General features: G+C 45.0%; 1 protein-coding gene across 1 annotated transcript; it reads left to right on the top strand.

Moving 5' to 3' along the window:
• Window positions 1–118: 118 nt before the first annotated feature.
• On the top strand, window positions 119–4,583 carry ecd (ecdysoneless homolog (Drosophila)). The gene is made up of 12 exons (XM_028989057.1): window positions 119–497; window positions 586–791; window positions 880–1,058; window positions 1,643–1,835; window positions 2,337–2,465; window positions 2,539–2,664; window positions 2,748–2,833; window positions 2,915–3,015; window positions 3,108–3,330; window positions 3,788–3,855; window positions 3,932–4,155; window positions 4,248–4,583. Exons 1-12 carry the CDS (start codon window positions 302–304, stop codon window positions 4,452–4,454), a joined length of 1,938 nt encoding a protein of 645 aa, XP_028844890.1. The 5' UTR covers window positions 119–301; the 3' UTR covers window positions 4,455–4,583.
• Window positions 4,584–12,158: the final 7,575 nt, after the last annotated feature.

Consider the following 12,158-nt stretch of genomic DNA (forward strand, 5'->3'; position numbering starts at 1 on the left):
CAAATCGCACTGCAATATAATTTACTTACTGATAGCAAATGTGTGTTCAGGTGACCTATTTTTTCCGTTTTATTTATGTATTACCGCGTTTTATTTTGAAGTACGTTGAACCGGAAGATGTTGATGTGTTTTCTCACGTGTGGAGGAGCGTCTGCTGGTAATTTGCACAGAGACGTAAATTGGAAGTATCTGAGTATTTATTCCTGCTGCGTTTGAAACGCGCGTTTGATCGAACTCGCCAGCGTCGAGCCGCTTTGGCCCGTCGGTTTCATTAAAAAGTGACTCGGCCGACAGGAACATCATGGCGGCCGGCCCGCTGGGAGGCGACGCCGTGCGGTACTGGCTGTTCCTCGGCCGGCCGGACGCTGGAGGCTCGGCGGCGGGGCGCCAGAGGCTGCTGGACCTGAGGGAGCAGATCCTGGCCGAGTTCGCTCCGCTCTTGGCGCCGTACGTCTGGCAGAAGCAGCCGTTCGGTCTGCAGTTCTGCCCGGAGACGGGTAAACGCGGCCCCCCTCGCTTTAGACTGATCAAGTGAATTTGGAATCAGGAACTAATGTCATTGGTATTTTTCGTTTTGTCTTGCAGGTGACACCCCGGCTCATATCGGGGGCTGCTCCGAGTTTGGCGACAACGTGGAGGACGAGTGGTTCATCGTGTACCTCCTGGAGCAGATAACCCGGCTTTTCCCTCAGCTGGTCGCAAAGGTGCTTGATCACGATGGAGAGTTTCTTCTGATCGAGGCTGCTGATCACTTGCCCAAGTGGCTCAACCCAGAGACAAGTGAGAACAGGGTAAGAATGGCCCCCTCTCCGCCTTTCAGGTGAGTGGCCTGCGCAGCCAGCTTTATCGGCGTGATGCCGTCTGTCCATGTCGCTCCAGGTGTTCTTCTGCGAAGGACGCCTGCACATCATACCATGTCCAACACGGCCTGCGGAGGTCGGGTGGCCCAGGGAGAAGACGCTCACCATAAGCCAGGCACTTACGCTCCTGTCCTGCCAGCGGGACGCCTGCCTGGCCAGCACCAAGATCCAATCTGCGCTGAGACGGAGACTAGAAGGGTGAGGCTGTCTTCATACAGTACAGGCCAAAAGTTTGGACATACCGTTTTTTTTCTTTATTTTCATGACCATTTACGTTGGTAGATTCTCACTGAAGGCATCAGAACTATGAATGAACACATGTGGAGTTATGTACTTAACAAAAACTGGAGACCTGGCCTCCACAGTCACCGGAGCTGAACCCAATCCAGATGGTTTGGGGTGAGCTGGACCCCAACAAGTGCTAAACACCTCTGGGAACTCCTTCAAGACTGTTGGAGAAGCATTTCAGGTGACTACCTCTTGAAGCTCATCGAGTGTGCAAAGCAGTAATCAGAGCAAAGGGCGGCTTTTTGTTAAGTTCATAACTCCACATGTGTTCATTCATAGTTTTGATGCCTTCAGTGAGAATCTACCAATGTAAATGGTCATGAAAATAAAGAGAACACGTTGAATGAGAAGGTGGGTCCAAACTTTTGGCCTGTAATGTATATCAAACTGCAATTCTACTCAAAGACAATTATATTGATCAGTTCTTACCGAGGCTCATGTTGTGTGTATATATTTAATTTATTTGCAGTGCTGTGCTTTGTGCTTGTGTCCAGGTACCCTGGTAAGATCCAGGCAAACCTCCACCACGCCCACTGCTTTCTGCCCGCTGGTATCGTCACTGTATTGTCACAGAGGCCAGACCTGCTTGCACCCGCCGTGTCTGCCTTCTACTTGCGGGATCCAGTGGACCTCCAGGCCTGCAGGACCTTCCGCTTCTTTCCACCTGAGACTAGGGTCATAGCCTCGGTAATCACACCGTCCAGTCAAACGCTTTTACCCATTCAACATTTAAAGGACCCCCTGACATGAAATTCTGAAATTTTTCAAAAATTCAGCCGTGGTGCAGAATTCCAGCCACTTTGAACCAGTCTCACAATGATATCTCCAAAGCGCTCTTCACAGCTAGGGGAACTCTGTAAATAATCTCACAAAGTGAAACTTTCATGATAGTGGTGGCCTAGCGGCCTTATTCCAAAATGGATAAAATTCATTTTAATAATTTACTGAATAGGTCTGTAACGTGGAAAAAGTGATGTGCTGTGAATACTTTCTGGTTGCACTGTATATATGACATACCACATCAAACCTCTATCTAGCAGAATAAAAAAAAAAAACATTTCCAGAATATAAGGGAATAATTTGTGTCATTTTAATAGGGTTTTTATTTATTATTCTGTTGCTTCATTGGTCCAGCGAGAAGTCTTCTGGTGAGAGGGTATTGCTCACCCAGTGTTCCTTGTTTTGAAGGTGACGTTCACCCGCTGCCTGTACGCTCAGCTGCAGCAGCAGAGCTTCGCTCCAGACCGGAGGAGCGGCTTTACCTTGCCCGCCCGCTCTCACCCCCAGCACCGAGCCCACGAGCTGGGAATGAAACTGGTGAGCATATAGAACGGCTCTTCCCGCTGTCCTCTTTTTTACTTTGACCCATGTGACGATTGTGTCGTTCCAGGCTCACGGCTTTGAGATTCTCTGCTCTAATTGCCAAGAGGCTTCTTCAGAGCCTGATGCCCCTGTTAGCTGTAACCCGCAGTGGAAAAGCTTCCTGGGAAGCCTCAAGAAGAATGGCTACTTTCGGGTTGGCATAAGATTGGTATTTTAAAGCAGTTAAAAGGATGACCCCCCCCCCCCCTTATTGTGTGGTGTTGATATGTGGCACAGGGGGAGTTGGAAGGCTCACAGCTGTACAAGGAGCTGATGTTATCGGCACAAAGTTTCTTCAGGCAGTCAGCGTCAAGCATGCGAAGGTGAGCGCACGTTTCATTAATAGTGTGCGTATGTGTGTGTCTGTGTTCATAACTTTTCTCTCTTATTGGTTATTGCTCCAGTGAGAAGTCCCCTGGTGCGGAGGTATTGCAGATTCTGCATGATTCCCCCTACAATCTGGATGAACTTAAGAAACAAGAGAAATGCCTTGCGCCAGAAGACAGTGAGCCTTCCAGAAATAGTACTTCCACTTCCTCTCCTTTTAGTCCTTCCTCTTCCTCTCCTTTGAATTTCTCCTTCTTCCCTGTGTTAAAGGTGACAGCTGGCTGGACCTCACTCCTCAGGATCTTGATCAGCTCTTGCAAGAGAGAGCTGGCGTGGGTTTCGGCATGGCCGGCTCAAGCCCTAGTCAAGCGGTAGAAACCGGGAAGAACGAGGGCGAGGTAGAGGCGGCCAGCTACACCCTGGTTGCTGTAACTCAAAAGATGAAGAACTTCATCAATGCCGTGTCCTCCCATGAGGGAGCAGAGCTGCCATGGTGAGAAATCACCCTTGTCATGGTACTTAAAGAAACAAACTCATTAGTATGCGGGTACCTATCCTCATCCACCGCCTCTCTCGTGTATGTAATTATTCCCTGTTAATGAAGATCTGTACTTAGAGAGCGTAAGTAAACTGATCTTTAAAAGTGACCAACCCATATGTACCTTGGATTCCCAGAATTTACCTTTTATTCACTCAAAACGTATAATTCCCCAATGGTCGTTAGGGAACTCTATGTTGTCATTTATCATCAATTGAATCAAATCGCTTTTATTGTCACATCACATGACACAGGTACAGTGTGATGTGACCATAAAAGCGGTTTGATTTGAAATGCAAAGCATTAAAACATCACCAGAGATCCATTTTTTCTATTTAATTGCCTGAAGGTCAAATATCTAAGAATTCATTACTCTTTAATGGAAAAGAAAAACGTGTTGCCTGTATTTTAGGTCTGTGTCAAGTGATCCGTTCAGTTTTGATCCAGACGCAGTGACCTCTGCGCTCGATAGACTCCTGGGTAAGACGAGATTTCAAATGCTAAGGAAGTCGGGTTAATGCTGGTTGATGTATTTGACTTATGCATGTTTTAATAGGTGCGAGGGATGATGAATTAGACTCTGATGATTTGGAGGATGACGACGATGACTATACTGAAGAAGATGATGATGTCGAAGAAGAAAATGAGGCTGTTGGTTTCTCTGGATCCCCAAGAGAAGCTGGTGCCCAAGCATTGGGAACTCTTAAGATGTATATGGACCAAATGGACCAGGAATTGAGTGCCACCAATATTGGACAGAGTTTTACTCAATCTAAGAAAGTAAGTGCTTAGTCTCCGTTAGACCGTTTTAGATGGGATTATACAAATATGCGTTTGATGAACACAAGCATAAAAAACACTTATGTTTACAGGAACACACCAATCCATCAGACTCCTCCAAAGTGCAACCAAGCAATGACCAGGTAGAAGTAGACGAGATCCAGCCTCTGGATGTAGACCTCAATCTGGTCACCAATCTACTGGAGTCCCTGTCATCACAAGCAGGCCTGGCTGGACCCGCTTCTAACCTCCTGCAGAGTATGGGCGTCCATCTTCCATCAAATTTGGACCGTCCTTGATGCAGCGATTGGACCGATTCAGAAATGCTTAACGTGAGCAGCCATGATGAACAATGTCCATCTGAAAGCTGTGCACTTTGTACAGTTTTAAATGTAAAACAATAATAAATAAAAATATTTTCTTAGTCATTTTTTGTTTGAGTTATGAAACACTCGGTTTTGATGTAGTTATGAAACACTCGGTCTAACATAGATTTAAACACGAACATAGCTCACTATGTTTTTACAATCGAATGCGTACTGTTACTCTGCATTTCCCACTGAGATCCCTTTGATCCTTTATAATCTCTCGGTGAACTGTCTTGGCTTTTGCTGTAGCAGGGAACTGAGTAAATGTCAGGAAAATCTTACTAAGACAGCGGAACTTTACTTAGGGTTTGCACCGGGCATTAGTTTTATGGTTAAGAAAGCGGCCCCGCAATCAGAAGGTTGCCGGTTCGAATCTCGATCCGCCAAGGTGCCACTGAGCGAAGTACCGTCCCCACACGCTGCTCCCCGGGCGCCCGTCATGGCTGCCCACTGCTCACCAAGGGTGATGGGTTAAATGTGGAGGACAAATTTCACTGTGTGCACCATGTGCTGTGCTGCTGTGTATCGCAAGTGACAATCACTTCACTTTATCCCTTTTCACACATTTAAGGTGGGAAAAGTAAACTAATAATTTTTTTTTTTCAAGTACACTCGAACAAAGTCAGTAAATATGAGGCTATTAAATGTTGTGGGTCCTGCTAGAGTAAACTGCGGAGCTGCGCGGCGTGCAGCAGTGCCGCTGCGCAGCGCGGTCACGTCCACCAGGAGGCACCGCAGAGCGCCCAGCAGCAGCAACGGCAGCAGGTGCCCCAGGAAGAGCAGGCTTTCCCATCTTCCCTCGGCCAGCGGCGTTGGGGTGAAGCAGGAACAGGAAGCCCAGCACCAGGTTGCGGGCCGCAGGTGGAGGCGTGTCGCCGTTCTGCTTCTGCCACTTTGGAGAGCCAGGCCAGAGAAAGGCTGTGTAGGACCACACCGACCGGGGAGAAGATGCACTCGACTGGTTCCACAGAGTATACACCCATAGAGGCTAGAGAAACAGGGAAAGACATTTCACTCACGGTGACACTTGTCCCTTGCTAGTGGTGTATCTGTCACGGCAGTGGAAGCAGCGGTGACAGCAGCAACCAGGCAGGTGAGGCGGACAGAAGGTGGGTCCACAGCACGCTGAGGACAGGCAGCGGGCCCGCGAGCAGAGGATGCAGCCCGGAGTGGCTGCTGGCCTCCGCCCAGAGCTCCAGAACCGCCTGCACGCTGCCGCACACCGCGGGCACCAGCAGACGCTCCCTGAGCCTCAGGCCCACCGCATGCGTAGCCAGCAGCACCAACAACGTTATCAGGACCTGGGGACAATGGACTGAGTTCTAGCCATTAATATTTACACAGAAGGCATCAGATTCTGTGTGCATTTTACACTCATTTTTACTGTTTTACACTCATTTTACATTATCGGTGCACAGCATCTGGTGGAGGGCCACTGCACATCAGATAGAACTGTCCTCAACACAGCGGTGCCACCAGAATGTCCATTCTCTGGATATAAAAAAACTGACCACAGTCAGTGTATCAGTTATAATGTTGACCCAGGTTCAAACCCCACTTACTACCATCGTGTCCCTGAGCAAGACACTTAACCCTGAGTTGCTCCAGGGCGCACTGTCCCTGTAACTACAGTCTCTCTGGATAATGCCGTCTGATAAATGCTGTAAATGTAATTGCAGAGCTGCACCAAATTTGGAATGCCTCTCTGTTGCAACCCAACAGGATTTTTTTTTTGAATTTTTTACTGACACGAATCGGGCAATTTTCTGTTAAATCCTAATAAATTGGTGTCAGTTCAAAGTCTTTAATTCTGTATTTATATCAGGGTCCTTACCTGTGCAAAAGTCAATGGTACTGCATAAGGATAGTGGTACTGAGGGATGAATATGCCACAAGCAAAACGGTGCAGTTTATCGACTAGTGAGTATAAAAGCATGGCCAGCAAAGCTGCACCGAAACCCAGCACAAGGGGTGGAGGAGCACAGGAATTCCGCCAAGAGGATACTCTCGTCAACAAGGGGTTTCTCCAGCTCTTCCAGCGGGAACTGAAGGAAAATTCCACCCTGCATGGGATTTTTAAAAACGGATGTACTTGGCCTATTAAAGTTCTCTATTTGAATTATCTAAAATATAATTACTTTAAAAGAAAAGGCAAACCATGTCTAAATACTGCTATTTATTGGTTATCAGTCCTGTATGGACATTTAAGTATAAATTCCATTTTGAAATCAGACTTTTCCTGGCTCCTGCCACCTCCCATTTTCCATCACCTCAATCCAGCAGAACAGATCATGCTTCTCTCTTCCAAAAGTCAGGCGCTGTGCTTGTGTTCTAATGCACATTCAGCAAACTAGTGCATTGATATATAAAATGAATATGGCAAGTGACTCAGATATACGACCTTATTGCTCAAAAAAAAAAGTTTCAGTTTAGTCCATTTGGTAAAAAAAATGCAAGTAAGGCCTTAGGAAAGGGTATCCACCAGAAAGTGTTTGTCACCAGCGGTGAGCTGGTCCTAGACAAGCGACGAGAAAAATCCTTGCGACCCTGAGCCATTACGGTCCATTACTGTGATCAGGCCACTGCGTGAACTTTGACCCCCACGGTTCTTCCCACCGGGACAGACCCACGATTGAACACACAGCAACCACCAGGCATACAATGTACAACCAGGGTTCCTGCTAATTATTTTTACCTGTTTCATCGATGGCCACAATATTAAACTCAATGAGCAACTCTAAATAATCATGGAATCAGTTTAAATGGGCCCATTTTTAGCACATGATTGACCAACGATAAGATCTGATGATATTTTTTGGTCTATTAAATATTTATTTATAGATTCAATTTAGAATTAGAGTATCAGCCGGTTCATGTAAAATAGACCAGTAGTAATTTATTTAATTTAGTAAACAGATAGCAAAATTTCATTATATTTTTGGACACAAATAGGTACATAGCAGCTGCGTTTGTAATTCAGCATTTGTTATATTCATGCACTTTTTACTATATTTTTACTTATTTTATATAAGAACTTTCATTACATTAAGAACAGTTCATTATGTGTTTAATGGTTTAGACCTGGCCAGCACAAACACAATATTCAATAATTTCCAATCCAATCCACATACATTCTGGCCTACTTTCTAAAATGAAAAGTATGCAAGTTGTGTTTAGCACATTGTACTCTCCACCCAGCACCCTTTATCTGACCTGTCACAGACAGAACCCCCCCACTTTTCCCGAACTCTTCACCCCAGCCTGTTGCTATGGCAGTCGGCTAAAATATGGGTCACAGGGGAGGCAAGGAGAGGAACAAACAAATACAGCTGTCGTACATGAAAACCTTGAGAAGACACTGACCCACTGCCTTTTTCATGGATGTAAAAAGATATTTGTGAGCGATCGTGGCTACCAAACTTTTTTTTTAATGCACAACTGGGATGGCTGCCGTCCCATTTCTGACGCTTGTCCCATAGAAGTGAGAAGATAGAAGGCTTTGGCTACAGATTGTGAATGCCGTCCACTAAAAACATGGGCGTTGAGCTGTCCAGGTTAGTCCTCTGTTTTGTTTAGATAAATTTGAGTAATTTGGCGGGGAAGGAAGACATGTGATGGGATCAAGCGTTAATCACCTTACCTCTACAGTAAATATGAACTTTAACAATTTAAACGTATGGAAAAGATGACATGAATCTTATTTCCTTGTCACAGAGTAGATAAAAGCCTACATGTCTCGTGTGAAAAACCTGGGAACACCTGCAAACCTACGCCTTCAGTCTCTATTAATACGGAGAACGGAAATGCTTATAACCGCTCTTTTGATGCTATAGAGTGTACCTTTGAACATGGCTCATTAACGTGGTTCAGCTCATGCAAGTGAGCACGTTTGCCTGTGACCGTGAAGGTTCCAATTGTAGACATGAAAACGTTTGGACATTAATAAAACTGTGTGTGTGTGTGTGTGTGTGTGTGTGCGTGCGTGCGTGCATGCATGTGCGTACGTGCATTCAGAGGGGATCCGGATCCCAGCTCAACCTGAGAGGGCTACCATAGAAAGGGGGTATGTGACTCCACAGCAGGTGTATAACTTCATGACCCTAATTATGTTCTCATATTGGACTGCCGCAGTGCAGAGAAGTAACTACTGCACATGTCACATCATATTTAGCCGAGTCGGATTTACAAGGGCAAACCCCTGCAGTAATTTGGGGTTAAGTGTCTCGCTCAGGAACACAGTGGCAATAGGTGGGGTTTGAGCCTGGGACTTTTTGGTCACCCGGTTCATAGGTAATTCATAGGCATACATACAGAAACATGTACGTTGTCCCTATTTGTCCTGTCCACCTTGTTAATTGTGTGTAGCCCAACCCACCTGACAGTCTACGAAGGGGATCAGACACCCAGCCACCGTCTTCATTGGTGATCAGTTTCTAAAGAAAAAATTCTGGCTAAGATTAGGCATTATTTGGAGGTTCAAATCCCACTTACTACCATTGTGTCCCTGAGCAAGACGCTTAACCCTGAGTGTCTCCAGGGGGGGACTGTCCCTGTAACTACTGATTGTAAGTCGCTCTGGATAAGGGCATCTGATATATGCTGTAAATGTAAATGTAGTACCAGCCAACTGCTGCCCTAAGTGTAGAATGGAATCACCAGTGAAAACATAACGAATCCTCAGGGCCTTTCATGTGTCGGAATACATATTCAGAACACAGTCAAATGTGGATGTAAATGAAACGCAATAATAAATCAATCATTCATGTTGATGCTGAGATACAAAGGGCACTTGACAAATCCACCACCCTGACATATAGCAGATGATAATGATACAACACAGCATTTCAAAAATGTATTTTATATGTATTCTGAAAGTATTCTTTCAGAATACATTCATGTACTGTAAGGGAATACATTACCGAATACATTACTAAAGCCAACATGACTTCTTCAGAGTACTTTGGCCAACTCTGCAGATATCATGAACCTAAAGATGTCTTTAACAAAGTAGACAGTAAGGAATCCTTGTTTAAGATAGTTTAAGAATTTACATTTACATTTACATTTACAGCATTTATCAGACGCCCTTATCCAGAGCGACTTACAATCAGTAGTTACAGGGACAGTCTCCCTGGAGCAATTTTAGGGTTAAGTGTCTTGCTCAGGGACACAATGGTAGTAGGTGGGATTCGAACCTGGGTCTTGTGGTTCATAGGCGAGTGTGTTACCCACTAGGCTACTACCACCCTACTACCACCAATTGATTTCAGATGTGTGGGAGAGAAGGACTAAGACGATGTGTCTTGTTTGAAGATATAAACAGAGCCACTTAGTGACAGCTCGGGTGAGCGTTACAGTCATGCACCCCGAGCTTGGATGTTTGATCAGCTGTGCGCAGCTTCAGGAGTTCTCCATCATACTGCTGTATGCTGAAGAAGGCCACAGTCCAGGTACAACTCTTACCTAACGGCCCTGTAACGTTACACCCAGCGGCGATACCTCATACCTGGTAATGATACAAGTGTGACTGATTCATTTGCTAATTAAGTCATTCGTGAAGAGGCACTAAAGGACTCCCCGTCTCTGCAGCGATGCTTCTTACAGCTCAGTGAGTTGGGAATGGATCCTGTGATCCTTATGGGCGGCTACTCAGCGTTCCATTCCCTCTACCCCTTCCTGTGCCCCCCACGCATAATCCTGCTAGACTCCGAGCGCCACTCCCTCACCATATACCCCTCAGAAATCCTGGACGGGGCACTGTTCCAGGGTTCGGCTGCCCAGGCCCGCAATTGTCGCATCATCCAAAACCTCCACATCACACACGTGGTGAACGCCACCGCCGAGTTCCAGGACGCCTTCCCCAGCGCGGTGCGGTACCTGCACCTGCGCCCAGCAGGACCTGAGCGAAGCCTTGCCCGCAGCCTCCAGGTTCATTGGCCGCGCCCTACGTGGCGGGTGCCTCGGCAGCTCAGTTCTGATGCTGGCGTTCCTCATGGAGCACCGCTGCTGGTCCCTGCTCCATGCCTTTCGCTGGCTGAAGGAGAGGAGAGGCTGTGCTGCACCCAACGCTGGGTTTCTATGGCAACTCTCTGACTATGAGGAACAGCTGTTTGGACAACAGTTGACCTCACTTGATGACATCCATCTGTAGGATGGACTGTGGATTAAACTAATAAATTGTTAGACTAATGGATGAGAATAAGGGATTTCTTAAAGGCAAATGTGTAGGTAAGAAAATAAAACCCCACCTTACTTTCCTTATTTCAGATGCAGATTCAGTTCAAAGTCCTAAATAGCCTGTACCTGTTGAATTTATAAACACAATCGAATCTGAATTGCCATTAAACTGAGGAATCAATATATATACATGCACTTTAATTTCCGCCAATGGTAATGTCTTTATTTCTGGAAATGAAATATACTTTTTATACAATTCTGCGTATCTATGATCTGAATCACAATGGCCCAACTTGTTGTCACAGTTTTATTTATGGGAAATACTTAGTGAGATATGAATACATTTGGACATATTTGGTTGAGATTTGGGAAATTGTTAGTATGAGAAAGAAAAGTATGTTTACACACATAACACTTTATATTTAAAAAATATTACAAACACAGTGTAGTATTAGTTTAAGAATGGTGGAATTGTTACATGTACATTTTGGGATAATGGTTTTGGTCGTGTAAAGAAAAAAAATCACTTCACACAGTATGAGGTACAACTAGCCTCAGATTTTCTCCTCTGGAAATGATGTTTTCCTCACCTCATATATCCTTGTTGTGTTTTGCCCTGTGTGGGATGCGTTGAAGTTGAGCGTGCTTTAAAATACTGTGTGTATTTTATTGACTGGGATTTTGAGAAGAATTTGTCAGAGGTGTTTGAGTTTTGACACACAAACAACACAAATACACAAACTCAAAGTCTCTAAAGGCAGGGTCTAAACATACATTACACTGTATAGACTATGAAATGTAAGAAATGTAATAAAGGTGAACAAAAGGAGAACAAAAAAACTTTACCATAAATCCAAGGTAGTAAATTTACTTTATATGCCAGATCCAGCTTTGATGGACAGCAGAACATCTGGCAGTAAACAGTCTCAACCCACTGTGAAGTACTGCAGGATACATGGTGGTACTCAAGGTGACAGAATTCCCTCCCTGGGGACACCGTGGACCTTCTTTAACAGCTTAACGATCGCTCTAGATCCTTTTCTTTCTTCCAAGGGAAGGATGGATGCATAAGGTTGCATTTTAACTCTTTTGAAGCTCATTTTGACCATCGGGTTTTTTTTATGAAGCACGATTCTAGGAATCAATGTTTATTTATTTAGCACATTTTAATAACCTAAGTTGACCGAAGAGCATCACAGTATTAGGCAAACATGTAACAGTTGGAACACATGAAAACTCAAATAATTAAACTGGTAGAAAAAAAGAGAGAAAAGCTAAATAGAAGCCTAGTTACAAATAGATGAAATAAACTAAAAACTGGCATGACGCCTTAAAGTGCCGAATGGTCTTAAGTTTTGATGTGAACACAGACACATTGGTGAGGCTACGAAGCTCCAGGGTCAGCGTGTTCCACAATTAAGGAGCAGCAACTGCAAATACAATAATTTCAACTGTGGG

The sequence above is a fragment of the Denticeps clupeoides genome, chromosome 8 (genome assembly GCF_900700375.1).
Source record: "Denticeps clupeoides chromosome 8, fDenClu1.1, whole genome shotgun sequence".
Taxonomy (NCBI): Eukaryota; Metazoa; Chordata; class Actinopteri; order Clupeiformes; family Denticipitidae; genus Denticeps; species Denticeps clupeoides.

Bases quoted from the DNA above. Each gene is read 5' to 3' on its own strand.
- ecd (XM_028989057.1), top strand. From the start codon at position 302: ATGGCGGCCGGCCCGCTGGGAGGCGACGCCGTGCGGTACTGGCTGTTC. The intron at 2,834-2,914 runs GTGAGCGCACGT...TTATTGCTCCAG, and splicing joins TCAGCGTCAAGCATGCGAAG to TGAGAAGTCCCCTGGTGCGG. The intron at 3,016-3,107 runs GTGAGCCTTCCA...CCTGTGTTAAAG, and splicing joins ATGCCTTGCGCCAGAAGACA to GTGACAGCTGGCTGGACCTC.